The 27,234-nt window shown below is 37.2% G+C and overlaps 2 protein-coding genes and 1 pseudogene across 2 annotated transcripts in view; all 3 read left to right on the top strand.

Annotated features, from left to right (window-relative positions):
- LOC141573116 (uncharacterized) overlaps nt 1–10,117 on the top strand; it is a 22,586-nt gene extending 12,469 nt beyond the window's left edge. Inside the window, exons 3-5 of the mRNA XM_074339776.1 lie at nt 1,640–2,130; nt 2,664–3,007; nt 3,256–10,117. Coding sequence (XP_074195877.1) covers nt 1,640–2,130; nt 2,664–3,007; nt 3,256–3,743 — 1,323 coding nt within the window. The 3' untranslated portion in view covers nt 3,744–10,117. The remainder of the gene's footprint in view (nt 1–1,639; nt 2,131–2,663; nt 3,008–3,255) is intronic.
- Nucleotides 4,251–27,234, top strand: LOC141573115 (dynactin-associated protein-like). Its single transcript, XM_074339775.1, has 3 exons — nt 4,251–4,328; nt 18,632–18,796; nt 23,871–27,234. The coding sequence occupies exons 1-3, from the start codon at nt 4,251–4,253 to the stop codon at nt 24,345–24,347; spliced, it is 720 nt and encodes a 239-aa protein (XP_074195876.1). The 3' UTR covers nt 24,348–27,234.
- LOC109440933 (proteasome subunit alpha type-2) lies at nt 25,024–25,473 on the top strand (annotated as a pseudogene).

Here is a 27,234-nt window from a genome sequence, read left to right as displayed (position 1 = left end):
CCCCTCTTTTTAAGATTCAAACCAAAAATGATGATAATTACCTCCCTTATCTGAGATATGAGTATGGTCCTTCCTCTCCTCACTCTCTGACTTCCCTTCTAAGGCCTGAATGGGGCAGGAGATGCCATCTGTCTTTGGGCGCTCTTCATTGGCGCCCCGAATTCCCTTGGCCTTGGTATCCAATGCCCTGGAACTGCTCCTGACTGCCTACTGAGTATTGCTCTGAACACCCAAACTGAGGTTTACTGTTTGAGACACTGTTCCATTTTGGGGGACATTCAGGAGCTGTTCTACACGTTCCAAAGACATCTGCTCTGTGTTTGTTTCACTTAGTGATGTGTTTTTAGTCATAAGAGAAGGGATAATAATGAGCTAAACTTGAGTGAAATCAAATTTTCTTTAAATACTTAGAAAATGTAAGGAAATATTACCCATATCATTTCTTTTTTACTATTTGCAGCCATCCTACACAATAGGTGATATTATCCTCATGAGAGAATCAAGGCTGTGCAAGATGATGCAAATTTCCAAATGTCATCATCCAACTACTGAAAGATGGAGTTAAAATTTAAACCTAAATCTATTAGACTTCCTGCCTGTGCTCTTAATTACTATAGTACGCTGCCTTCTGTAAGAATCTAATTATGGGTAATATTTCTTATTTTAAAAACAACACTTTGAGGTAGATATAATTATCCCCACTTTTGATATAAGGTAAATTGAGATTAGACAAGTTAAGAAACTTGCTCAGAATAGTAATGGTATGGGATTTAAATTCAGGATTCGCTGATCTCAAGACTTACATGTTTTACACTATGCAATGTTTCCTCTGCAATAACAAATTATATATGTGTTAATATATACATTATGTATAAAAATTTCATATATTTATATAAAATTTGTTATATATGATATGTGTGTATATATATATATATAGATATATATATGGTATATAAGGTTATATAAAGAGAGTTTAAAAAGTAATTTACTGACATTAATCCTTATTCTAATCTTATCACAAAGAGTTTTATGGATGAAAGAGTAGCATCAATGAGGTGAGCATCTTACACAGTGGAAATAGCTGGTGGGAGCAGAAGTGAGATTTCAGCAAACATTTTCAGACTCTGAATTTCATGCTGTGAAATGCTAATCTGTATGAGTTAGCTAGAAATTTTGATAAGCCATTAATTAATGCAGTTAAAATGGAAGGCTTCAAAACAGCCGTATTTCTGATAGTTTACAAGCCACAAGGGGAAGAAAATTTGATCAGGTGATCTTTTGGGTCACTCATAGTAGTGTGCAGCAGTCAGCCACACATGTATAGATACTTTTGATAGTGGGAGGGATAAAGAGTTTCTGAGAAGACGTTTATTATTACTTTTTTACTTTGAAATACAGATATATGAAAATACAGCATGAGAAGTCAGTGGAAATGTCTTTGTTCCTATATTAAAGACCATACAAGGACCAAGTTTTTTCCTAAATGAGGGCATTGAAAGAAAGTATAACCATAAAACACTCTCTTAATAGCATTTAATAATAAATACTGACTCAAATTTATATAAAAGGGGTTATCAGTGGTATTAATTTTTTGAAATATTTGGTTTCATTTTCAGTAATTTTATATACATCTTTTCAGGAGGCACACAGTTTCTTCAGTAACTGGTCTCTGTGGAAAGTTTTTCTGACTTGTCTCTTAGCCTCTGTGATAACAACAGCAATTGGAGTACTTGTAGTGTGTCTGGTATATAATTGGAAAAATAATAATACAACTGTTGTTATCCAACTTCCCCAAAACCATGGGACAACCTCATCTACAATTGAAACTAGTTCCAAACCTGCAGTTCCTACTACCATAATAGATTCTACTACACCATCCACTGTAAATACTATCACAACAACCACTGGTAGCACTTCAACAGAACCTACCAGTACAACCACCACTGCTTCGACTGAAACTACAATAGCAAAAAGCACCACTTTATCTGAAACAACTACAACAATGACTACAGAGACTACCACTGAGGCTACAAACACATCTGCCAACACCACTGCTTATACCAAACCTAAAAACACAGCAGAAAATACAACTTCAGCTGAACAGACTACCACACCTCCCAGCAATACCACGTAGGCAATAACACTAGCAGCCACCACTACCACCTCTGTTAAACCTACAACCACAGCAGCAGCCATGACTTCAACTGAATCTATAATTACTACCATGTTTCCCTGAAAATAAAACCTAACCAGAAAATAAGCCCTAGCATGATTTTTCAGGATGACATCCCCTGAACATAAGCCCTAATGCATCTTTTGGAGTGAACCTTAATATAAGACCCAGTCTTATTTTTGGGGAAACACAGTACAGCAGCCACAACAACTAAAATGACTACCACAACAACTGCTAGCACTACCACTGAGGCTACAACCACAATGGCCACCACTACTGCTTCTACCAATCCTACAACCAACACAACACCAGCCACCCCTTCACCTGTACCTATAATCACTAAAGCAGCCACCACTTCAACTGAACCAACTACCAAAACAACAATAAGTAATACCACTAAGGCTTCAACCACAATGGCACCGCTACTGCTTCTACAGAATCTACAACAATAACTGGCATCACTACCACTTCTACAGAACTTCCTACGAAGGCAGCAACCACCACTTCAACTGAACCCCAAACCACAGCAACTTCCAGCACTACCACTGAGGCCACAACCACAACATCCACCACTACATCTTGAACCTACAGCTACTACTTCACCCACCACTTCCACTGAAGCTACAGCTGCAACAGACATCACTGCTATTGCAACCACAATGGGCACCACTACTGGTTCTACCAGAACTTTAGCCACCACTTCAACAGAACCAACTACCACAACTGGTAGTACTACCATGGAGGCTACAACCACAGTGACCACTACTGCCTCTTCTACTGAACCGACAACCACAATAGCCACCACTTCAACTGCATGTACAACCACCACAGCAGGCAACACTTCAACAGAATCACCTACCACAACTGCTTACACTACCACTAATTAATTCTACAAGTACAATGACCACCACTATATCCTTTACTGAGCCTACAACCACCACAGCAGCCACCATTTCAACTGAACCAACTACTACGACAACTTCCAGCATTACCACTGAGGATGCAACCACAATGGGCACCACTACTGGTTCTACCAAAACTTTAGCCATCACTTCAACTGAATCAGCTACCACAACTTCCAGAACTACCACCGAAGCAACAACCACAAAGGTCACCACTACCACCACTTCTACCAAACCTGCAACCACAACACACAACTTTAACTGAATCCACGACCACCATAGCAGCCACCACTTCCACTGAACAACATACCACATCTGCCAGAATTAACTCTGAGTCTACAACAATGACCACCACTACCTCTTCTACCAAAGCTACAACCACAGCTATAGACACTACTACAATTGAACCCACAACCACTACAGCAGCCATAACTTCAACAGAACCAACTACCACAACAACTTCCAGCACTATCCCTGAGGTTACAAACACAACAGCCTCCACTACCACTTCTATCAAACCTACAACCACAGCTGGAACTATTACCACTTCTTCAGAACCTACTACCATGGCAGAACCCCCACTTCATCAGAATCAACCACCATATCTGGCACCACTATCACTGAGACTACAACCACAACCACCACTACATCTTCTACTGAACATATAACCACAACTACAGACAGCATTTCAACAGAACCACCTACCACAACTGCTCACACTACCACTAATTCTACAACCACAGTGACCAGCACAACATCCTTTACTGAGCCTACAACCACCACAGCAGCCACCAATTCAATTGAACCAACTACCACAACTTCCAGCCATATCACTGAGGTTCCAACCACAATGGCCACCACAACTGTTTCTACTGAACCTGCAACCACCGCAACAGCTACCACGTCAACTGAACCAACTACCATAATAATAGCCAGCACTACCACTGATGCTACAGCCTCAACCACCAATCCCTCTTCTGTCTTACAACCACCACAGTAGCCAACACTTCAATTGATCCAACTACCACACAACTACCAGCACTACTACGGAGGCTACCACCACAATGGCCATTACTACCACTTCTACCAAATCTACAACCACCACAGCAGCAGCTACTTATAACTGAATCGGCTACCACAGCAACTGCCAACCCTCCACTATGGCTGCAACCACAATGGCTACCACAACTGCTTCTACTGAATCTACAACAACTACAGCAGCTGCCACTTCCTGTGAACCCACCAGCACAACTGTGAGCACCACCTTTTAATCTTAACCTATGATTATAATTTCAAGCATTGTCCCTCCAATTGAATACATCACTACAACTGTAATTATCTTTTCTATTGCACCTGTGGCTATGAGTACCAGGTGCATATTAACTGAATGTATAACTACAGAAACTTTTACTGAAACTATTATTATGAGATTACAATACTAGTTCAATATTTACCATGGCAACTCCTCTCACTTCAGTTGATGCTCAACTATAAATCATCCAACAAACTCAACTCAAATCTGAAAAATTCCCATTTCAAATGAACACTACAATTAGCTTCAGTTTAACAGAACCTCCAGATTCTACTATTTGTTTTTCAACTGAATATCCGTCCTCCACAATAGGTACATCTATGTTAGTGACTGAATCTAGTCTGTTTCTGACTCAACTAAAACATCATCTTCTACCTCCACTACCACCACCTCAAGAAAAAATAAACTCAACACAGATGCTACAAATTCAACTGACTTTCCAATCACAACACCATAATGACTTCAGCAGAATTTATAATCTCCATAACCATTACCTATTAATAGAAAATTAACATAATCTTCTAAGTAATCTACTGTCATAATGCAATTAACATTTCCACTGCCCTTTCAAATGAGTCTATAGCCGCAACATTACATCCACAAAACATTGCTAGTGTCATAACTTCTACTAATACAAAGTAAATCCAAACTACTCATTTATGTGGGAAACCTGTTATTATTTAATAAAATGTTATCAAATATAAATACAGTCATTTATTATTCCAAAGTTTTAGTCTTTAATACACAAATTCTATATGTAATAGGGGAAGGACATTCTATATGGTAAGGGTATGTTAAATACATTTATGTATTACTGCATTTTCTTTTTAGATTGTGTAAAATTTTCATTTCATTGTCTCTTTAAATCATTTTGTGTTTTAAGTGATACCGGGAGTGCCAAAAAAATGTATACACAAGAGATGTCATCTATGTATTATTTTTCAAAATTGAATTGAATTATTAATAGTAATGTAAAGTATGATGTTTGCTCAAAAGATGGCGTTAATCAAGTGAATGCTAGCATCACCATGCGACAGGTAGGACAGTCAAAGAAAATGGTGGGAGCACGGTTGTCGTTCGAGGAGTGCATGACCATTTTGAAGTGGTATTTGAAATTCGATAACGTTGTGGAAGTACAACAATGGAGGCATGAGTATGCAACAGAACCTCCAACACGCCTAACAATTGCACGCATTCGTGATGTGATATGTTTGAGACGCATGGTACTGAACAAATTGTGAACAAATTAAATGATATGTGCAGCGATACAAGTGGCCACTTTGGTCAGCGTTGCTCAAGCAGTAGTTCGCCGTAATCAGAAGTGGCTGGACGCTGACGGTAACCACTTTGAGTATCTCTTGTAATTGCAGAAGCCAAACGTGACTTGTATTCATCTTTTGTTATCAGTATAGCCTATTACAATTTTAATAGTTTTTTTTTCCATTCTTAAAACACGCATACATTTTTTTGGCGCCCTCTGTATTTGTAAATGTGTTATCATTATTTTCATTTTAGTAAATTTGTTTTCTGCTATTTTTTTGCAGTAATCTTATAAAGGCACTCAATTAAATACTGAGTAAATATTTACTTGTACCTGCTATCTGCTGGAATACTGGAGAATATTCAGAAAAAGAAAATAGCAAAACAGATAGTAAGAAACTTACAAATTTGGGTTCTGTTACTTAAAATTCTTGGTAATTGATAGGTTTAAATTTGTGTTATGGTACTTGCATTCCACTGTAGTCCCACTGAATCAGAATCATCATGGATCGGCCATAAATCTATATTTTTTCAAAAAGTATTCAGAGAAGCTTGATAATCACTAGTTGAAGCATTAAACTCAGAAGGACATTGTGACTTGTTACAGCTTTTGGATGGTGTTAATAAGGTTGATAGAAATCAGGAAATATTTTTTTAAGCATTAACAAAAGTCAGTGTCATTTATTGGTGTTAATTTTACCTATAAACAAAAGATGGCCGTATAGTGTACAGACACATGAATGCATGGTTTGGAGTGGGCAGAAAATGCTTTTCTTATCCAAAAGGAAAAATGTATTTTCAAGCAGTTTAAAACATTTTAATAGTCCCTATGCTAATTAGAAATAATTTGTAATCTTTCAAGTCAGTTATACAGAGGTACTTTCCCCTATTTTGCTAGCCTGCTTTCTGCAATTATGTGCAACTAATGTAATAAAACTTTATTAAAACTCTTTAATTCTATTATTTCCTTCCTCTACTTTTTTTTTTCCAATTAGTTACACTTTGTATTATTTATCAAATGTATCACTGACCTGGACTCTTTTCTTTTTGTTAAAGAAGACACAACTTTTATTATTTTCCAGTTCCATATCTCTGCAGAGACGTGGCCACTATTTAACCAATATGTGTACTTGGCAACTAGTAGATAATAAATATTTTTGTTCAATAAATTAAAATAGCAACAATTATAAGAATTTATTCTTAAATGAAGTTTTTAGAATTAGAATTATATTGTTAAATCATTTTTTTAAAAATTTATTGGGGTGACAATTGTTAGTAAAATTACATAGATTTCAGGTGTACAATTCTGTATTACATCATCTATAAATCCCATTGTGTGTTCACCACCCAGAGTCAGTTCTCCTTCCATCACCATATATTTGATCAAATCATCTTTTAATATACATTTTAAGTTAACGTACTCTAATTAGTATTATTTTTCTAAAATTTTCTGAGTATAACATATGTACAGAAAATGCACAAATCATAAGTTATAGCTCAATGAATTATCACCAGGTGTACACACTCATATCCAAATCAAGTAATGGAATATTACCTGAACTTCAGAAGTCCCTGTGTCCACACACAATCACTAGCTCCTTTTTCTGTCCTGTAAAGTGAACACTGTCCTGATTTCTTTAGCTCAGCCTTTTATTTGTGAGATTCATGCATATTTTTGCTTATATTAATAGTTGCTTCACTATCATTGTGGTATACTAATCCATTGTATTACCATGCCATGATTTATTTATCTATTATTTTATTGATAGACATTCAGGCTATTTCTGGTTTTATGTATTACTAAAATTGTTGCTTTGTGCAACATTATTGTATGTATCTTTTTGTCAGTGTATTACACTTCAAGCTTTTACTGGAAAATATTAATAATAGCTGAGTCAAAGAGTACACTCTCACCAGCATTATATGAGTTCTGTTTACAACACATTCTCACCATGATTTTGGAGACTTTTTAACTTTAGTCATTGTAGTGGATGTGTAAGTAGTGTGTATTCAGGTGTTAACACCCACTGAGGAGACTGCAGTGACATTTTTTAACAACAGATGGTGCTATGGTGCTATTTTTTTTTTTTAACTTCACCCATTAAAAATACAGTGGCACCTCGATTTTTGAACGTCTCCGTTGACGAACATTTAGGTTTATGAACGCCATAAATTTTATGGATCTATGTTATCATTAGATAATAAAATTCATGCTAAATTTGCAGTTTTGGGGGTTGATTTTAAAGGTCTGGAATGGATTAATCCATTTTGCATTACTTTCTATGGGGAAAACGCGCCTCGATTTTCGAACATTTCAGAACTGGAAAGGTCTTCTGGACTAGATTACGTTAAAAAACCTAGGTACCGCTGTAATTGGACTTAGGTCCAATTACAATGACTAACTTTTGGTCCAAAAGTCAAATGACTAACTTTTGTCTTTTAAGGAGTGGCTTTTTACAAAATCTTAAATAATGAGGAACATGATTGTGGTGCCAAAACAATTAAGACTTACTATTTGGGAGAATTCAATTTATTTTGTGTATCTCTCTATAAAACAAAATCAGGGTAAACAGGTTGAAGTTACTGGGAGGAAGATGTTGACTCACCATGAAGAAGAATGATGTAGCAGAAAGGAATATTGAACCCTAGGAAATGGATGAACTCTTAGGCACTGCAAGTGGCACACAGAGATGGAGTAAGAAAAGTTTACTTTCATTTATTGGAGTTTGACCTAAATGTCTAGCGTCCTTTTAACTCAAATATAATTATATCCATTTATAAAAGCAGAGTATTATCCACAATAAAACACAGCCACTATTATTTAATTGAACTTTAAAATTTATAATCAAAAGTCAAATATTACATGTATTACAAACTGTAATAAGACTAAAATGTAACCTCCAATAAAGTGCTTGTCTGTTTTATATATTGCTGTATAAATCCCCATCGCCCAGAAAAATGTCTGGTGTATACTATGTTCTCCATAAACATTTGCTCACTGAATTAAAAAACAACAACAATATTCTATCAAAAACTCATCTAACATTTTTAAATGGACTCAGAATGCAATCTAGTGTAATGTGGAATTAGGGAAAAAATCACCAGTGTAGATCCAACAGTTGCTTTTTCTCATTTTGAGTGATTATTGTTGGTCCAAAATGTTATTTCAATAATCCTTCATTAATTCTAATAATTCTTCAATTTTAATAATCCTTAATATTAATTTGTTGAAATGACATCTTGTCATAGATACTGGGAATTGAATTGAGCAAAAAAAAGAACCACCCTTTTATGATAAACACATAAGAGAATGTGTAAACTTTTCCTTTTTTTAAAACTTGTACATTTAATGATTTTATGCAAAACTCTCAATGAATTAATACCAGTTCTGATAGGACTTTAAATTTTTTTGCACCTTCTGTGTATTTTTGTAATGATTTTTTTCATACATTTCCATTAATTGACTAATACTAGAGATCTAATTATCACTAACCGCACTATGTTTTAAAATCTCTTGTCTGGCTTGTTACTATGTCAATCAAACAATAAAAATGATGAACTAAAATAATCCCTTTGCTAAGAATTGCCAAAAACCAGAGAAGGGGAACTATTATACTGGTCTCAAACAATTAGTGAACTATGAGTGTTTTAATTGTCATCAGACTATAGTAAAATTTAAGGCAAGGAGTGTGTGTGTGTGTGTGTGTGTGTGTGTGTGTGTGTGTGTGTTGGGGGAGGAAATAAAGCAATTTGAGGCAGGTCTAAGATGGTGGTGTAGGTGGACACTGAGCTCACCGCCCCCCCAAGAACACATCAAATGTACGCTTATATTTAGAGCAGTTCCTCCTGAGAAACAATTCAGAGCCAACTGGACACCTGTACAACAAGCAAGAAAGAGAGACTGCAAACAAAAGGTTGGGAAACCACCGTAGCTCTCTGGAAGCTGAGGGAACAATCCAGAACTCCAGCAACCGACAAGCACCATTGTTTACATTTCTCCTGCATGTAGATAGCAGGAGGGAGATCCATTTAGGTTCTATGGCCAACCTGTAGGGCTGCTGTGGAGCAAGAACTAGCAGGAACAGGAGGGTACCATAGCAGAGTCCAAGAGGCCCCTACAGCCAGAGATTGATTTAGCAGGTATGGCAGGACGATGCTTTGCACAGCCACGGTTGCTCATGCACATGGGGCTCCCCAACCTGGAGCAAGTGTGGAGTCAGCAAAATTCTGTGACACCTGCCCATAGGACTGCCCCATCCAGAGAAAGTGCAGAGATGTGGAATCTAAAGAACAAAATAAATGAACAAACAAAACAGAAACAGACCCACAGATACAGAGAACAGACTGATTACTAACAATGAAATGGAAGCAGTAATCATTTAACTGTGAATACTTCAGTATGTATCTGAAAATGTTAAAAGGACATTTTTCTTATATAACTAAAATGCTATGATTATATCCCGCAAAATTAACAGCAATTATTATTTTCTTATTTTTTTAAAAATTGAAATATAACTTTTGTTCAATAAAATATACAGACCTTAAGTGTGGGCTCAATGAATTGTTTTTCCTGTTTATACATCCACATAAACGTCAACCAGATCAAGACCTAGAACATCAAACAATGAGACTAGACAGGTTGTCTTCTGCCTTCCCTAAGTGTATTCCACCAATAGCTTCAATTTGCTTACTTTTAAACTTCATGGAAATGGAATCATATGGTGTGTATTATTTTGTGTCTGACTTCTTTAATTCAGCATTGTGTCTGTGAGCTGTGTCCCAATCAGAGAACCCAGGCTTTTAGGTAATAGCATGTCCTATTATGCAAAAACCATTCTTCATTTGGGACAGCTGCAATCACTTCTCTTGAAAGGGTACATTCACTGCTTCACTTGCCGATCTTCAGTGACTTGGTGGATCACGTGACACCCACTCCTCCGGACAGCCTCGTGGGTTACTAACAGGAAACAGATTAAAAAATAGTATATGTTGCCTCCAAAATTTTAAAGTCTCACCAAGCAATATGCCACTGACATAGTGGACATAAGCGATAAAACAACTTGTCTTTCACTTCAAAATGTTCTCTTTTGTGCATTTCCCCAGCCTGCAGAAGACAACATCCACAGAGCTGCTCTCACTGATCATATTTTTCACTGCAGGATGAAGGGCTTTTCCTCTGGATCCTGTCATGGAATGGGTGAGAAACACAGGTGACAAATTCAATGCAACTATTCCTTAGCCTTTGGATTTTTCATTTATTTTTTATATTATATCAAAGAAATGTCATTTCAGCTCCATTAAACAGAATCCACCACTGTTCTGCTTTTACCAAATGGAGTGTTAGTGCTGCTCCAAGCCTCTCAGGCTGGCACGTTGAATCCAGAACCTTAAGTAGGTGTACCCGTATCATTACATTTGGCCCAATCCAGTGTTATTACCCTCTCTCTCTGGAGCATCACCCTCAGAATATATTTGCACACACATTTCCTATCCTTCTGTTAATATTATTTAGCTGTGTAATCCCACTCTCTGTGAATAGGTCACTGGAAAACAGCTTGACATATAAATAATAATACCTTCCGGTATTACAATTGAAGACACACAACAACCTAACAGGTTAGCTCAACTCATTCACAACCGACATGATGTCACACCTGACATTGACATTGCATGTGTTGTTTTTGAAAAGATTTTAAATTACTGGGGCAAATGCATACGCTAAAATGTTAAGTGAAAAAGAAAATCCTATATGTGCATATGTATGTAATAGGATCACAATTCAAAAGAATGTAGGGCAAGAAGACAGTAGCTTTCTAATTTCTGTAGCATGAAAACAGCCCCTTAGTTCTGAATCTCTCTACATTTATTTCTGAAATTCACACAAAGGAAAAAAACAGTAAACAAAACAAAAATTCCCACAAGAAACATCTATTGTGTAAATGCAGAAAACAAAGAAGCCTATAAACTCCAACTTACATGTAAGCAAGATGTAGAAATGATGGAACCAGCCGAATGTTTTTTGTACCATATAGGCTAGAAAAGTTTTTTAAAAATTGACTACTACTAAGTATTATGAAAAATGGGAATACTGTTATGGGAGTGAATAACCAAACAACCTTGGAAACAATTTTGAGCATATATGGCGAAGCTGAAAAAACACTTGATAATCCAGGAATTTCACTCTTAACTATACACCTAGAAACATATTAATAAATGTTCCCAAGAAGGCGTATACTAGGATGTTCATAACACCATTATTTATAATAGTGAAAATAATGGAACCAATCTCAATTTCTATCAACACGAGAATAGAGGAATAATTGCGATGTATTCAAACAATGAAACACTATAAAACAGGGACAATGAATTAGACGAGTTACAGCTGTCAGGGTAGTTGAAGTTTATAAATGTAATCTGAGCTTCCAGAAGCCTATACTGTGAGAAAAACCGTGTAAGAGAATAGGTTTCATATAAATTTTAAAACATGCAAACAATATTGTATATTTTTGGAATGTATTAAAACAAAAAAACTTGGGAAATATAAACATCAAATTAAGGCGAGTGATTACCTCTGGTAGGACGGTTGGGAGGGGTGGCTGTAATTATATATGCAACAAAAATTCATCTCTGTGATACCACAGAAAGATTTGTTTTGGTCTTCGTCTCCAGCTCCTCCGTCCCTAGTGGTTTCCTGAGTGATAGAGGTGACGAGACTGGCTTTTGCTTTAATAAGTAGACTGGTGGCAGGTCCCTACATAACTTCAGGATAGAGGCTGGTTATCAGAGAGACCAAACCGTGATTAGACACCTGGAACTTTCAGCCCCACTCCGCAAACTCAGGAGAGATGAGGGGAGCTGGAGGTTGAGTTAACCGATCACGCCTATGTGATGAAACCTCCATAAAACCCCCTCAACAATGGGGTTTAGAAAGCTGAGTTGGCAAACATGTCCTACATGCTGGGAAAGTGGCACACCCCAGCTCCGTGGGGACAGAAGCTCCCGCACTTGGGACACGTCTAGACTGCGCCCTGTGTACCTCATCACCTGGCTCTGCATCTGTGTCTTTTAGATCTCCTTTATAATAAATTGGTAAATGTAAGTTAGGTGTATTCCTGAGTGGTGTGAGCCATTCTAGCAAATCAGCAAACCTGAGGAGGGGAACGTGTGATTTATAGCCAGTTGGTCAGAAGTACAGGTGGCATGGGACTTGAGATTGGTGTCTGAAGGCAGGACAGTTTTGTGGAGCTGAGCCCCTTAACTGGTGGGCTCTGGTGCTAACTCTGGGTAGACGGTGTCAGAATTGATTGAATTGTAGGACACCCAGTGGTATCCGAAAAGCTGGAGAACTGGTTGATATGGAAAATGCCCACATATTTTGTTTCAGAAGTATTATGGTTAAAAGCAACCCTAAATCTCTTAAGCTGGGTAAGAATGGGACTTTGGCTATTCACCAGAGTATACTTTATACCTTTTGTATGTTCAAAATATTACTTCAAACATTTTTTTAAACAGTGTGGCTGGGGCATGGCATGTGATGTGTGAAATAATGCAGACTGAAGATTCAGAGGTGAGCAGAGGTCAGAAAGAGGAGAGACTTGTCGGCCCTGGAAAGGATTTGGGATTTCACCCTAAGAGGAATGGGGAGACGTTCGGGGCTTTTGAGCGGGACGGTGGTATAAGCAGATTGACATTTTGCACAGAGTATTCTGGCCGCCTTATGAAGAAGTGGAAGGGGGCCCACGCGGAAATTGGGAGACCGGTTCTGTGTGGTCTTTCTTGGGGGGGATGATGGGATCATTATTCATATTGCAGCATACAGCACAGAGTGGGGGACATAAAAAGCAGCCAACATTATGAATTACAGCGTTATAACTGGAATTAATTCAGGGATAGTCATAATCTCTCCTTTTTTACTGACACTAATGGCTACAAAACTAGTTATTCCAAGTATAGTTTTCATTTATTTTTTTTTACACAAACTACTACTGTTTTGTTCACTGTCAATTCACATTTTAAAGTTCACATCCTGACATTTCCCTTTCCTCTTTGTCTATTCCATCTAATATCTCTTTATTTCCATTATAGCCTCACCCAGATGTCATCATTTCCCCCCAATGTCTTACCTCTTTCTGCTTCTCTGTGTGTTTCAGCTGCCGTCTTTTGCAATTTCTCCTTCTCTCTATGCATCCAAGTGTGTGAGGACCTTTAAGATCTGAATCAGATGTTGTCTCTCGCAAACTGTGGCCCACTTCATCCCTCAAAGATTGCTGCTGTGGCTTTCCTGATATTTCAGCTATTACCCCCAATGGGTTTACTCTCAGCTTCGCCTCACTACCCTGCCTGGCTGCCTTCTCCCCACCGCCACGTGCCCCTCAAACCTGAATTCACTGCAGCCTCTTGCAGTTCTGCCTCAGTTGCCATCATTGTCCAAGATGCAAACCTGACTCAGGTGGAAACTCTATGAGCTGCTTCCGCCCCATATAGCGCTCATCTTGTACACCCCACCCTCCACCTCAAGTGAAGTTGATGAAATAAGCAAAGCCCCACCTTTGGTCTTTCAGGCTGCTGGGTCCTGCACTGTCCACTGTACCCTGAGCAGGACTATGATGTCCCACTGCTGAGCCCTTGAACCTTATTCTAATCCCAGGTTTAGGGTTGACCCCAGTGTCCATAGGGCCTCATTTCTGATAACCTGGTTATGGTTATGGACCTTACAAGCCTCGATTTCTGTCTTTGCCCTGCTTTGTAGACCTGAGGTTTTCTTCAATTTCCATTCTGAGTTCCCATTCTAATAACCAGTCTATTTGCTGCGATTGCTTAATGAGACCTGGAGCCCTTATCTTTTTGAGCCAATCCCTGCAGACTGGAGTCCCTTCAGTGAACCTCAGCACCCCATCTAGGTCCCTGCTCTCCTCACAGAGAGATATGGGGTCTGCGCGGCTGGTTGCCGCTCGCCGCTCTGTGACCTTCTTAGATGATGTGGGCTCACCATTTGGTACTTGAACAGAAGGTGCAGAGTCAGCATGGATAATGAGCCCTGTCTCCACCCTGGGTGTTGACAGGTCCTTGCTATTATATGGAGCCTGATTTTCAGTAGTCTCTGTCCTTGTGTGTAGGTCTAATTCCAGGTGACAGCACCACCCAGCCTTGCCGGAAGGATGAAAAGGAAGACTTATGTAAGCATTTCAGAGTTCCTTTCTGGCAGGGGCTGTTAAAGGGGCTTGTCACAATACCGCTCAGAGGCGGTATAGGTTTTCTTGTCTTTCTGTAATTAATACCTCATTTTCTTCTTTAAGGTGGATCCCACTTTAATTAGTAATTACTGATTATTTCGTTTAATCCACACCTGCACCTGTGCATCAGAGCTCATTTTCTACCAGCTCATTTTCTAAATTATTTTTCCGGGTTGCAGATATAAAATGCAACACGTGAACTGAAAAATCTTCTTGGAGTTAAACTTGTAGAATTGCAAGCTCAAAAATGGACACGAAGCTTGGAAAATATGTAGTGAATTTTGAACACTCTGAAAACAAGCCAGTGAGTATTGTTGCTCTAGTTTAATACTTTGCCTATATTGCAGTCTTATTTTCAGCATTTGTAAACAACCTAATCTCTTTACTACTATGTAGTTAATGACATAATTTTACATTCTTCTCTAAAAGGAAGAGTAGCCATGCATTATTGTTTTTACTTCAACTTTTCATGCTATATTCTACTTACTGTATTATACCTTATATAGTTATTGATATAAAACATTAGAAATATTTCTTTACCACATGAAGTACGAATAAATTCATTTCACTTTCTGTATTTACCATACTCATTCACAATATTTGGTTTAGTCTTCAAGTTATATTTTTACAATTTGTTTCTTAGATTATATATATAATTTCTAAACCTGTCAGAACTCAGATTTCTAAATGTACTGGAAATTCTGATATTAATCCTGGATATTGTCTTTAAGCCTAAGAAAGAAACCCTCTAAAAATTCCTACTTTGTATAAAAACATGATCTTTTGTCTACTTAAAAATATTTCCTGCCAAGAATCAGGCCATCACTCTATAGTTATAGTTATATAGCTATGTATCTGGTTTTATGTTTGAACAAGTAGTTTTTGATATTAGAACTAAGGATGGAAATGTGTTAAAAAGTAAAATGGTAAGTTAAAATCCACTGCCTGAAGAATAAATGAAATATTTTGCCTTTGCAATTTGGAGCTGTGACAATCAGCCTGTATTACCGTGTTTCCCTGAAAATAAGACCTAGCTGGACCATCAGCTCTAATGCATCTTTTGGAGCAAAAATTAATATAAGATCTGGGTCTTATATTAATTTTTGCTCCAAAAGATGCATTAGAGCTGATGGTCCAGCTAGATCTTATTTTGGGGGAAACACGGTAATTGCCTGCAAGATATGCCAAAGACGAATGTCCCATTGGTCAGTAAGTGTTAGTTAAATAAAAGAATCCCATTGATGATTCCTGGTTCACCAAAAGACAGTGGGGTTTGTCTGTTTGAGTCATTGAACAAAGGACCCTCCTCAAGATGTTCTCTTTGTCACTTCTGAGTTTGAGACACTAAAATTGGATCTTCAGGATGCCAGGACACGCAGATGGGAAAAAAATTCCCTCTAGCCAAGTATTCGCCATCTTTATAGTTTCTCTAGATAACAACAAGCTTGAAGACATTTGCAGATGTTATTCTAAGTTGTTTTTACACCATGCATCTGGATAACTGAATATTTCACTTTATTATGGACACTTAGGGCATAGTTATAAAAATATTTTTATCTTAAGACCAAATTCAACAGTGAAATTTTAGAATTATTTGAAGATCATAAACAAAAAGAAAATAAATTTTGGTGTTTTGTTTTTCTGTTGGGATATATGAGATCTTCAGTTAATCCTTATAAAGTTAGGGGAAAATCCTATAGAACTTTCTTTGGCAACTACAGCTAACGAACTTGCCTATGGCCATTATTAGCTAAGGCTGAATATCAGATTAAACATTTTTCACAACTCTCCAGCTATTCTAATTTTATGTAGAGACTCTGCCTGTAGTAAGAGTCAGAGACACCTAACAGTAAATGTTATTACTTGGGCTGCAATATTACTCAGAAGCTGAGCCTAGATCATACGTTCTCCACCCTTAGTGTACCACCCATCATCTTCCTTCTTTGAAAGGGTTGGGATTCCAAAAGGGCCTAAGAAATTCTGGAACACTGGCCTGGTGAGTGAGTTTGACTTTGTTTATAAAGTGCATTACAATATCATTAGCCGCAGGCAAACTGGGTAATAACTAAAGCAAGAGAATCAGCACCTAGTTAAATAAGCAAGGTTATTATTAAGGGTAAGTCCAACTTTGCTCAAATTTACCTCGTGAATAACATGGGCTTCATTTAACCTAATTCAATAAAACATAGAGCTGTGTTTTTTCATATCTCTTTTGAATACAACTTATAGAAAAAAAATCTAACTTTACAAACTCTTTACTGACAAGAGTATTCCATCTTATCTATATTTAATAACAATCAAATTTATTTTTTGTATTGCTAATGATAGTTCCTAATGGACCAATGACCACATATAATTCTAGTTTGAAACTTTTATGAAACTCAGTGGTTGATAGACTAGCAATTCCTATAGCTATTTAGTAATGGGTTATTAAATCAACATGATCAAAGACAACTTGTAGTCAGAGCAGCAGAAATAAAAACGTGAATACTAATACTAACAATAACACTAGTTAATGCTTATCTATTGCACGGTCTATGCCAGACATTGCTCTAATCCTTTTACAGCTATTTGCTCATAAATCTTCACAGCAAACCTATGAGTGGGTAGTTTCAGTGTCCTCCTTTTGGAGATGAGCTGACAAAGACGTCCTTAACTCACAGCCGAAAAGTAAAAATTATCATTCCATGAGTGAAACAGCCCCAGACAATTCTCCGTTAGTTTTGAGATGTAACAAAACTTTTGACCAAGATCCATAAATTTCTGGACCTATTCCTCTCTCATTTTTACTTTCTCTTGTTCTTTCCCTTCTTTTAACACACCTCATCCCCAAAATCCTTCCCAGCGAACTCACCCATGTTCGATCCTTATCAGCCTTTTTCTCAACAACATTTTGCAATTATTGTGTTGTTAATTATGCACAAATCTGTTTTGCCTCCCTGTTGACTTAGCATATAAACTTTCTAAGAGTATAGGCCTTTGCTGTTGTTGTTGAGAATCATTTTTACAATGCCCAAGGGAAACCCAGCAAAGATACATCACAAACTGGACAAACGATTTGTCTTCTGTGTTTCAGTCATGGGCTTGCAAGTGGCATTGCATAGAGCATGGTATGGATTATGCAGAGTCTCTTTGTATGAGAACCTTTTGTTGGTATAGTATAGTGTAGTATACACTATGTTAGTAGATTACCATAGCTTAGTACAGCAATATAGTATATAGAGTATAGTGGAAAGAAAAGTCCTCTGGCCTTAACTGTGGAAAGTCTGGCCTCCAGTTCTTGCTATTGTATCATTATGGTATGATAATAATAATAATAATAACTTCAACGGTTTTTGCTTCAATATTCTCATTTCCAAAATGACCTGAACAGGTTTTACCTGATAAGCTGCAAGGACATTTTCAGCTCTAACATTCTTTTCCTTATATGAATAGAAGCTTCCTAATATATGCTCCATCTACCGCAGCTTGCAACATGAAGGTATTTAACACGTGCATGTAATATGATGGAGAAAATGAGATGATACACATTCCTGATCTGCAACATCAGTAACATAAAAATTAGTTAAAATGTGATATAGAATAATCTGTCTAGATTTTTTTATCTTCAGAGGATAAGAAAATATTTATTCCTTTTAAAAGTTTTGTCTTGATTCCTTTTAAACGTCACACTCTTGTTTGTTTTTGACAGAGTTTAATTGTAGAAATTCAACACCATGGCTTCCTACTCACCTAGGCTTTATCTCTATAGACAGTCATGGGTTCAGATGACCAAGAGGCTCACAGCTCTGCATGCTGGCAGCCACCTTCAAAAGACATGACCAGTGATGTCTCTTCCCACTTAGTCGGGGTCTGTGTGAGCCCAGAAGTCCTTGCACACTCAGGATGCAGACACAGAGAATTATCCCATCCACAGGTAATGTTGGTATAGAAGCTTTGATGCAAGTTGGGATGTGTTCTATATGGGGATGTATTTGTTCTGTTCTTGCCCAGGAAATGTATTTAATCATTTAATTCACCTACATTCATGTTAAGTATTTGCTGTATTCTCAGTATAATTATAAGACACTGTGAGGCAATTCACAAGAAGAGGAATATTTGGTAGTCTCTGATTTCAGAGGGCTAATGTTCTAGTTGGGGGCTCAAATATTCACATAGATAGAGAACAGATATGAAAATAAAAGGAATAAATGTAAAATACAAATGCAAGGTTGGGAAGGGGCAGGGGAGCAAATATGTTGGCAATGCAGGGTTTAATTCACTAATTAGACTCCAATGGGAGACTGAGTCACGTTTAAAGCTTTAAGGGTCCTACTGTATTGGTGATCACTTTGTTTTCTTTTCTTGCACTGTTTCAAACCTCTGAACCTGTGTGTGGCACTTTCTTTAGCTCTCTTGGTTCTGACCTCTGGTACATATGACCTTGATACAGGAATTTGCTTCTCTTCTCCAGATTTTTCCACTAGTTTTGGAGACTAGACCCAGCTCTCCTTGGTTCCTGAACTTAACTGTTGGCTGGATTAACTTTACCTCTGGACTATATCTCTAAATTTTCAGCCCTGGAACAGGAACTTGACCTTGACTATAAATTATTTATTGTGCTTGGAAGTTTTATTGGGTTCCCCTGACTCTGGAATTCCTACTCTCCGTTGCTTAATCTTGCTGCTGAGGTTCAGAAGAAAGAGTCTGAGCCTTGTTTCTTGATTCTGGATTTTAAAATATAAACTGTTTACACTGTTGCTGTGGCAACGTGAAAGATTGAATTAGTTCCATAGGGTGGAGTTAGAAAATGTTTCTTCTTATTTGCAGAGATACAGTAATTCATTTCAATCAGAGAGGTGAAAGAGGTCTTAGATGACATCTAATCTGGTAGTTCTTACTCCAAGCTTCATTTTAGAATCACCTGGGGATTGTTTATGAAGCACAATGTCTGAGCCCCACCCCAGACCAAGAAAATCAGAAACTCTGGGGGTGAGCTCCATGCATCAATATTTTTTCAATGCCTCCGGTGACTCTAATGTGCAACCAGTGATGAGAATGACTGATCTAGTCCCATTTTGTCATTTAACAATCAGGGAATATGGCCTGGGAAATCTAAGAGATTTGCCAGAACTCGCATAGTTTTGTCTGAAGTGACTAAGACAGGAAAACTTAGGTGTCCTATTTTCTGGTTACGTGCACTTTATTTCACTAAGCTGCTCTTTTATAATTTCTTTTAAAAGCAGTATTATAGACTTTTCCCAGATGTGCATAAACCTTTTCCCACTTTCTTTTCTTCAGACAGCTTTGTAGTGCTTTCGGTCAGGGTAAAGAAGGTATTTTTTTATTTTTTTCTAGAGCTAACTTGAACTTAGTGGCCCTAATTTCTTGGCCTTGGTGACCTGTGCCTTCATTCTACTGCCTTTTTAGGGCTTCCACCCTTTGCACGAAATCCTGGCCTTCCAATGAATACTGTGGCCCATATTTTGTAATATTTAAGATCTAGTCTGTCTGTAAGACATGAGTGTTGTGTCCCATTCCTTGAGGGTCTTGCTTCCATCCAGGTGATAATAAAATAATTGAGCATGTTGGAGAATTGAAAATTGACATACCTGACACTATGCCAGGCACTTTACAAACATTAGCTTATTTTACCTTCTTGTCTTGTCATTGTCTTAACGAGGAATTGAAGCTTAGAAAGGTAAAGTTGCCAAATGCTACACAGCTAATAAGTAGCAGAGCTAAAATTCAACTCCAAATCTGTTGGACTCCAAAGCTCTTGATCTTAATGCCTATATGATTACTGCATCCAAAATAAAAACATTGTTGAGAACTAGTGACTTATGTATGTTATTTCTAGTCTTCCAACAATAATATAAGATAGATATTTTTAACCCTGTACCTCAAGATAAGGAGATTTGAGACTCAGAGAAGGTAAGAAATTGTGTGATTTCATAGCTCTGAAATTTTAACACATCTCTCCAATTAAAAAGACTCCACTCTTCTGCTTTGGTGTCTAAGAGTATTAGCAATGAATATTTGCAAAAACACTTTAGAATTAACAAAGCAATTCAGTTTTGTTAGTTCTTAAGGTAATGCTGTAAGTCACAAGCCATTTTGTCACCCATTCATAAAGGATGAAATAGGAACTCAGAGAAGTTAAGCAATTTGCTTAGGCAGAAAGCAGACATTCCAACACAGGGTTTCTAATCCCAAATTCTATGGGTTTCTTTTCTTTTTCTCTTTCTTTTATACCTTGCTAGTAAATAGACTAATCTAGGGTAAGGATTAGTGAGAATGTAAGCAGGGCTTTGTCTTAGCATGTTAAGTGCACATCACTGGAAAGCTTCTAGGGAGCTCTTTGCATTGTGTATTCCAAGGTAACACACCTGGGAAGGAGCCAGTGCACTCAGGTGGATTCTCTGGGTCCCTCTGTTCATACGAGGTCCTAGGCAGCAACCTACATGAGGAATGATAGGACTTTATAAAGGGTTATTTTTAGGAGTTGATTCATCACCAGTCTATCAATGTTACTTTAAAAACTGGGAATATTCTAAGAACAATTATGAAAACACTTCATAGTGTATGATTCCTCTCCTGATAAGACAATCACTAACCAATGCTCAGGTATTGGTGTGAAAATAGATGCCTGAGGAGACCATGCTGTATTGAAGGCGAATTGTGTGGCCTTCTGGGTGCTGGACTGATGGTGGCCAAGGCATTCCTGACGAACAGAACACTTTGTGCCAGCGCCCCACTGTAGATGTAAGCATGGTGCATTGAAGAAACTGAGTGGAGGCCAGTGTGGCCCAAGGCTATTGAACTAGTACAAGGCAGAGATAATGGAAGCGTGGGCTAGAAGGGTATCAACAGAGTCAGAGAAGTCAACATTAGGATATATTTAGCAGATAAAGTTAACAGGGCTTGGTAATGGATTGGGAGATTTCAAGGATGATTCCTTTATTCCAGCTTTTGGAACTGAATGGAAAGGATGTTGGTACTATTTAATAAAATGTGTGAGCTGTCCAGGGTTCACTGGGAAGATCATGACTTTGGGTTTGGATACAGTGAGTCTGAGGCATTTTTGAGATCCAAGATGTGGTACCACGAAAGCATTTTAAGGTTATATAGGAGATCTGGACTGCAGATAACTTGAAAGTCACTCTTGATGTGGATGGTAATAAAAATCATAGCTATAAATGAAAAAGACTAGGGAGAAAGCATGGTGATCAATTCTTGCCCACCACCGGTTTTGTAAGTAAAGTTTTATTGGAATACAGTCATGTTCTCTTGTTTACTTACTGTCTATGGCTTCTTTCACACAATAGTGGCAAACTGGAGTAGTTGTGACAGAAACCGTAGGGCTCACAAAGCTGAAAATATTTACTATTTGACCCTTTACAGAAAAATTTGCTGATCCTAGACCAAGAGTGAAAAGAAACAAGGTCCTGAGAATGTCAATACATTCTGAAAGTGGATAGTGAGCCTTCAAAAGAAATTGAGAAGAGTCTGGGGTTTAGGAAGAAATAGATGAGAATGGAATATCACAGAAGCAAAGAGAAGAGATTGTTCAAAAGAAAGAAAGAGGAATGGTCTCCAGGGGCTAATACTACTGAGGATTTAAATAAGATGAGGGCTAAAATATGTCACTTATATCTTAATGAGTGAATGTCCCTGATGACTTTATTAAGAGGTGTTTCATGGCATGACAGAAGCAGAAGCCAGATTGGGTTGGATTGAAGAGTGTATAAGCGGAGACATTGCATATAGACAACTCTCAGGAAATTTCATTTTCCAAAGAAAGATAAGTAGCTAGAGGGGGACGTAGAATCAAAGGAGACTTTTTTTGTTTAAGATAGCAATAGATTTGAGTGGGTTTAAATATTAAAAAGAAAAAGGCATTTAAGAGGAAAGTGGTTAAGTATTCAGTCTAAGAGAAAGGATAATCAAAAGAAAAATGTTGCTCAGAAAGGCAGAAGGGATGGCATGCAAAGGACAGATTGGCAGATCAGCTTCAGGCAGAAGACGGGCTAGCTCCTCTTGTGTCTGTCAGGGAAGGCAGAAAGGTGGAGTCCAGATATGTTTCCATTTGCAGGTTTGGTACCTAGTGGGGGGTCGAAAGAGTTTCCGTTTGGCGGTTTCAAGTTTCCTAAGGAAGTAGGAAGGAGATGAAGTCTTTGATGGGAATAAGGAAGGACAATTTGTGTGTGAGGGTTGGTGTGTGGGTGTTACAGGTTTGAGGAGAAAGAAGAAGATTGATAAATATAATCAGAGATACAGTGGGACAGTAGAGCAGAACAAAAAATCCATTCAAGGATGGTGCTCATACATTTATACTGACTTTCATCAGTCCAGGTGCCTAACTTTCCCTAACAGTGTGGCCGCTCAAGGGCAAGTCTAGAGAAAGCAGATCATCATTTATTTGCCAGTTGGAGGAAATGAGATGAGGGAACAAGAAACTTAAGGGAATTAGTAAGTGTTATTGAAGTAATGGACCATAGAACAAAGGGTGGATAGGAGGGATATGAGTAAAACAAGGGCTGCTGGGTTAAATATTTTAATAAAACTAAAGAAAGGTTGTTATGGGAATAATTGAACACACAAGATGGAAGGAGATGAGATAGTGGTTAGAGCACAGGATTCTTGGGAAAGAGACTTTTGAAGTGGATCAGTTGGGGTAATGACAACATCTGGTGGAGGACCAGGTATATGACAGAGAATTTACCATTGAAGTGCTTTTCTGCTCACATGAAGAGATGAAAAAACCTCTATCCATCATTGGAAAATAGAATAAGAGAAGATGAGATATTGGCAGATTTTGACTTCTTCGAAGGTTAGAGAAAGCATGCAATTACCTCCACCTGGATAAAAACGGACTTTAAGCCCAAGTTTCTTCAGAGACATATGGGGATTCAAATGATGTTAATGCACTAAGTTATAAATTACACAAAAGATGATAAGTCACAAGCATTTTTGTTTTTCATTACTGATATTTTTATTGACACTCTTAGGTGAAAGGAAATTGCTGCAGTACCTGGTCTCTGTGGAAAGTCTTTTTGGCTTGTCTCCTAGCCTGTGTGATAACAACAGCAATTGGAGTACTCATAATACACCTGCTGAATGATAGAGGAAATAACAACTCTTCCATTGTTATCACGCTTACCCCGAATAATGAAAAGCATGCAGTCAAAGATGGTGGAACAACCTCTACCACTTCTCAACTTACAGCGACCACCACATTAACTGAATCTACAACTATAGCCACTTTAACAGAATCTACAACTGTTGCAATATCCACTGAACCTCCCACCACAACATCCACAACCATCACTTCAAGTAAATCTATAGTCTCCACACCTTTAACTGAATTTACAACCACAACAGCCAGTATGCCTCCTTCAAATAAAACCACAGCTATTCCCACTTCCACAGGACCTGCAACTGCTACAACACCAACAACAGAACATCCTAATCCAACTTTATTTTAGCTGACAACCAAAACAATGACCACTTCCGCCATCTCTTTGAACGCACCGCTATATTCCCTTCAACTGAATCTACAACCATACCACTTCCATTCAACCTACAACTATTGTCACTTCTACACTTCTACTTAGCCTACAATAACAATGGTCATCAGTCTTCTTTAACGATCTGTAATCCACATCTACTCGTCTGAACCTGCAACTACACAAATGTCACCATTAGTGATTTCGCTGATAGAAATACCATCGGTCATCAAAATGGTCTCTTCTATGGCAAGTTAGTCTTTAGTTATTATCACTACAAATTAACCTACAGCTATCCTTCCCCACTAGTTCTTCCCCATAACTTTAGCTACCTCTCCTAGAATAGCTGAGTCTATATCTACTGCTATTACTATATTCTACCTACAGCAGCTACCACAATGCCACTTGAAGAACAATAATTTAGACAATGAATAATGGAATAATTACTTGAATTTTCATTAAATCAACACTGAGAACTTCTAAACGTTTTTAAAAAACTGAACGTTTAAGCTATAAAGAATCTGCTCTTGGTTCTATAGTTTCAAATAACAATTTTGTATAGAAAAAGTAACCCAATTTTTTCATTTAGGAAAATTTTAAGAAGTTTTATATAAAATCTTATAATAAAATTAGCCGTTTAGCCCTCCAGGTAAAGATGGCGGAGGGTGGTTATAGCTTTTCGCTGACGACATTCAGCCCGTCTGGTAGACTTGTCCAGATTGAATATGCTTTGGTTGCTGTAGCTGGAGGGGCCCCTTCAGTGGGAATCAAATCTTCAAATAGTGTGGTAGTAGCAACTGAGAGGAAACAGAGAATTATCATTCTGTATAATGAGCAAAATGTACACAAAGTGGAACAAATTACCAAACACACAGGCTTGGTGTGTAGTAGCATGAACTCAGATTACACAGAGCTCGTGCACAGAGCTGGGAAACTAGCTCAGCAGAACTGTCGTATTTACCAGGAACCCATTCCCACAGCTCAGCTGGTGCACAGAGTAGCTTCTGTCATGCAAGAATATACCCAGTCAGGTGGTATTTGTCCATTTGGAGTTTCTTTACTAATTGGTGGTTGGAAAGAGAAACAAGCATATTTATTCCAGTGAGCTCTATCTGGAGATTACTTTGCTTGGAAAGCCACAGCAAAGGGAACAAATTATGTGAATGGGAAAACTTTCCTTGAGAAAAGGCATAACACACATCTAGAACTTGAAGATGCCAGTCATACAGCCATGTTAACCCTACAGCAAAGCTTTGAAGGGCAAATGACAGAAGATAACATAGAAGTTGGAATCTGCAATGAAGCTGGATTTAGGAGGTTTACTCCTACTGAAGTGAAGGATTACTTGGCTGCCATCGTATAATAATGAAGTGACTGGAAAATCCAGAATTTCAGATAATCTCTATCCTTAAACATGTTTAAAGTATGTTTTTTGTTTTGCAGACTTTTTGCATACTTATTTCTACATGATTTAATGGATTGATGTTTTTAAAATGACAGTTCTAAATCATAGTAAACTGTTAAATCCATTTCTAGCTTTTTAGGAGTTAGTAAAATTTGTTTTAAAAATTAGCCGTTTAGATGTTAATATGTATTGGTTTCAGTTCAGAACACTGCATTCTTCTGTACACAAATTATACACATAATAAACAGAAATTTTATATGGATGAGATTTAAACAAATTTATGTAGAGAAAATTTTAGAATTAATAATTGTTTCCTTAAAAGTTAAGCTATGTTTCTTCAATTTCTCTTTAGATTGCAATTACCTTTTAAGCAATCATATTCTACCTGCATTAATATTACTGAAAGTGCATTTTAATCTCTATTTTGAAATTACATAATTAATTTCCTGCAGTCTTGTAAACCAATCAATTAAGTGACATGTCTTAAATCCCAACTATGTGCTAAAAGTATGGAAGACACAGATGAAGAAAATAGCAGTGCAAATTAAGCAGTAAATTCATTCATTCAGGCTGTTATTTTGAATTCTTAATAATTCTCGCAGATTTAAATGACCATTGACGATACCCCAGACTTACTAAATCAGGATCTTTGGATTTCAATTAATGATCTATAATTTTAAAATCTTCACAGATGTTTGTAATGTCCTGGAAGGTTTGAGAATCAGTGATTCAAAGGTCATAGCTTAAGAATAACAATAATTAGAGTGATATAAATTCTGATTTAAGCTATTAAAAATCAGAATCATGTTCTAGGTATGCAAGAAAAAAAATTATAGACCAGCTATGTACAAAAACTACTTAATTAACTGATTATATATGATCAAGAGGGAAATGCTTCATTTACCAAATAGTAAAAAAAAATATTTTCAAGAAAAGCTTTAAAATTAAAGGCTCTGGGCAAATTTTAAAGCACTTAAAATCTCTTAAAGTTGGACCTAAAAGGATACTCATTGTTAATTTTTACTAGTGGAGTTATTTTAATTAAATGTGCTTAGAAGTAATGACATTTTAGTAAATACATTAATTTAGATTTCTAATAATTCACATTGGCCTTCACTTTCCTCCTTGATATTTTGATTAAGATTTTAATGAAACTAAATACGAGAGATTTAAAAAATCACTGATTAGACCAATTTCTGATTTAGAGTTGCCTCTTTCTAATTCTTTCACAGCTCTGCTAATCATCAGAATGATAAATGATTGGAAGTTTACCTATACTTGTAAATAAATTCATGTACATTTTATTTTATAAAGAATGATAAAATGTTCTCAGCCTGTAACATAAATGGTTCTTATAAAATACATACTGAATAAATGAATAAATGATAGCTGACTTGTACTACGTATGTAAGATCTATGAGAATAGACCCTTGGTATTACCTGTTACTATAGCCATCTGAC

The sequence above is a fragment of the Rhinolophus sinicus genome, linkage group LG09, assembly GCF_036562045.2.
Source record: "Rhinolophus sinicus isolate RSC01 linkage group LG09, ASM3656204v1, whole genome shotgun sequence".
Classification (NCBI taxonomy): Eukaryota; Metazoa; Chordata; class Mammalia; order Chiroptera; family Rhinolophidae; genus Rhinolophus; species Rhinolophus sinicus.
This window is presented reverse-complemented; position numbering and strand designations above follow the sequence as displayed.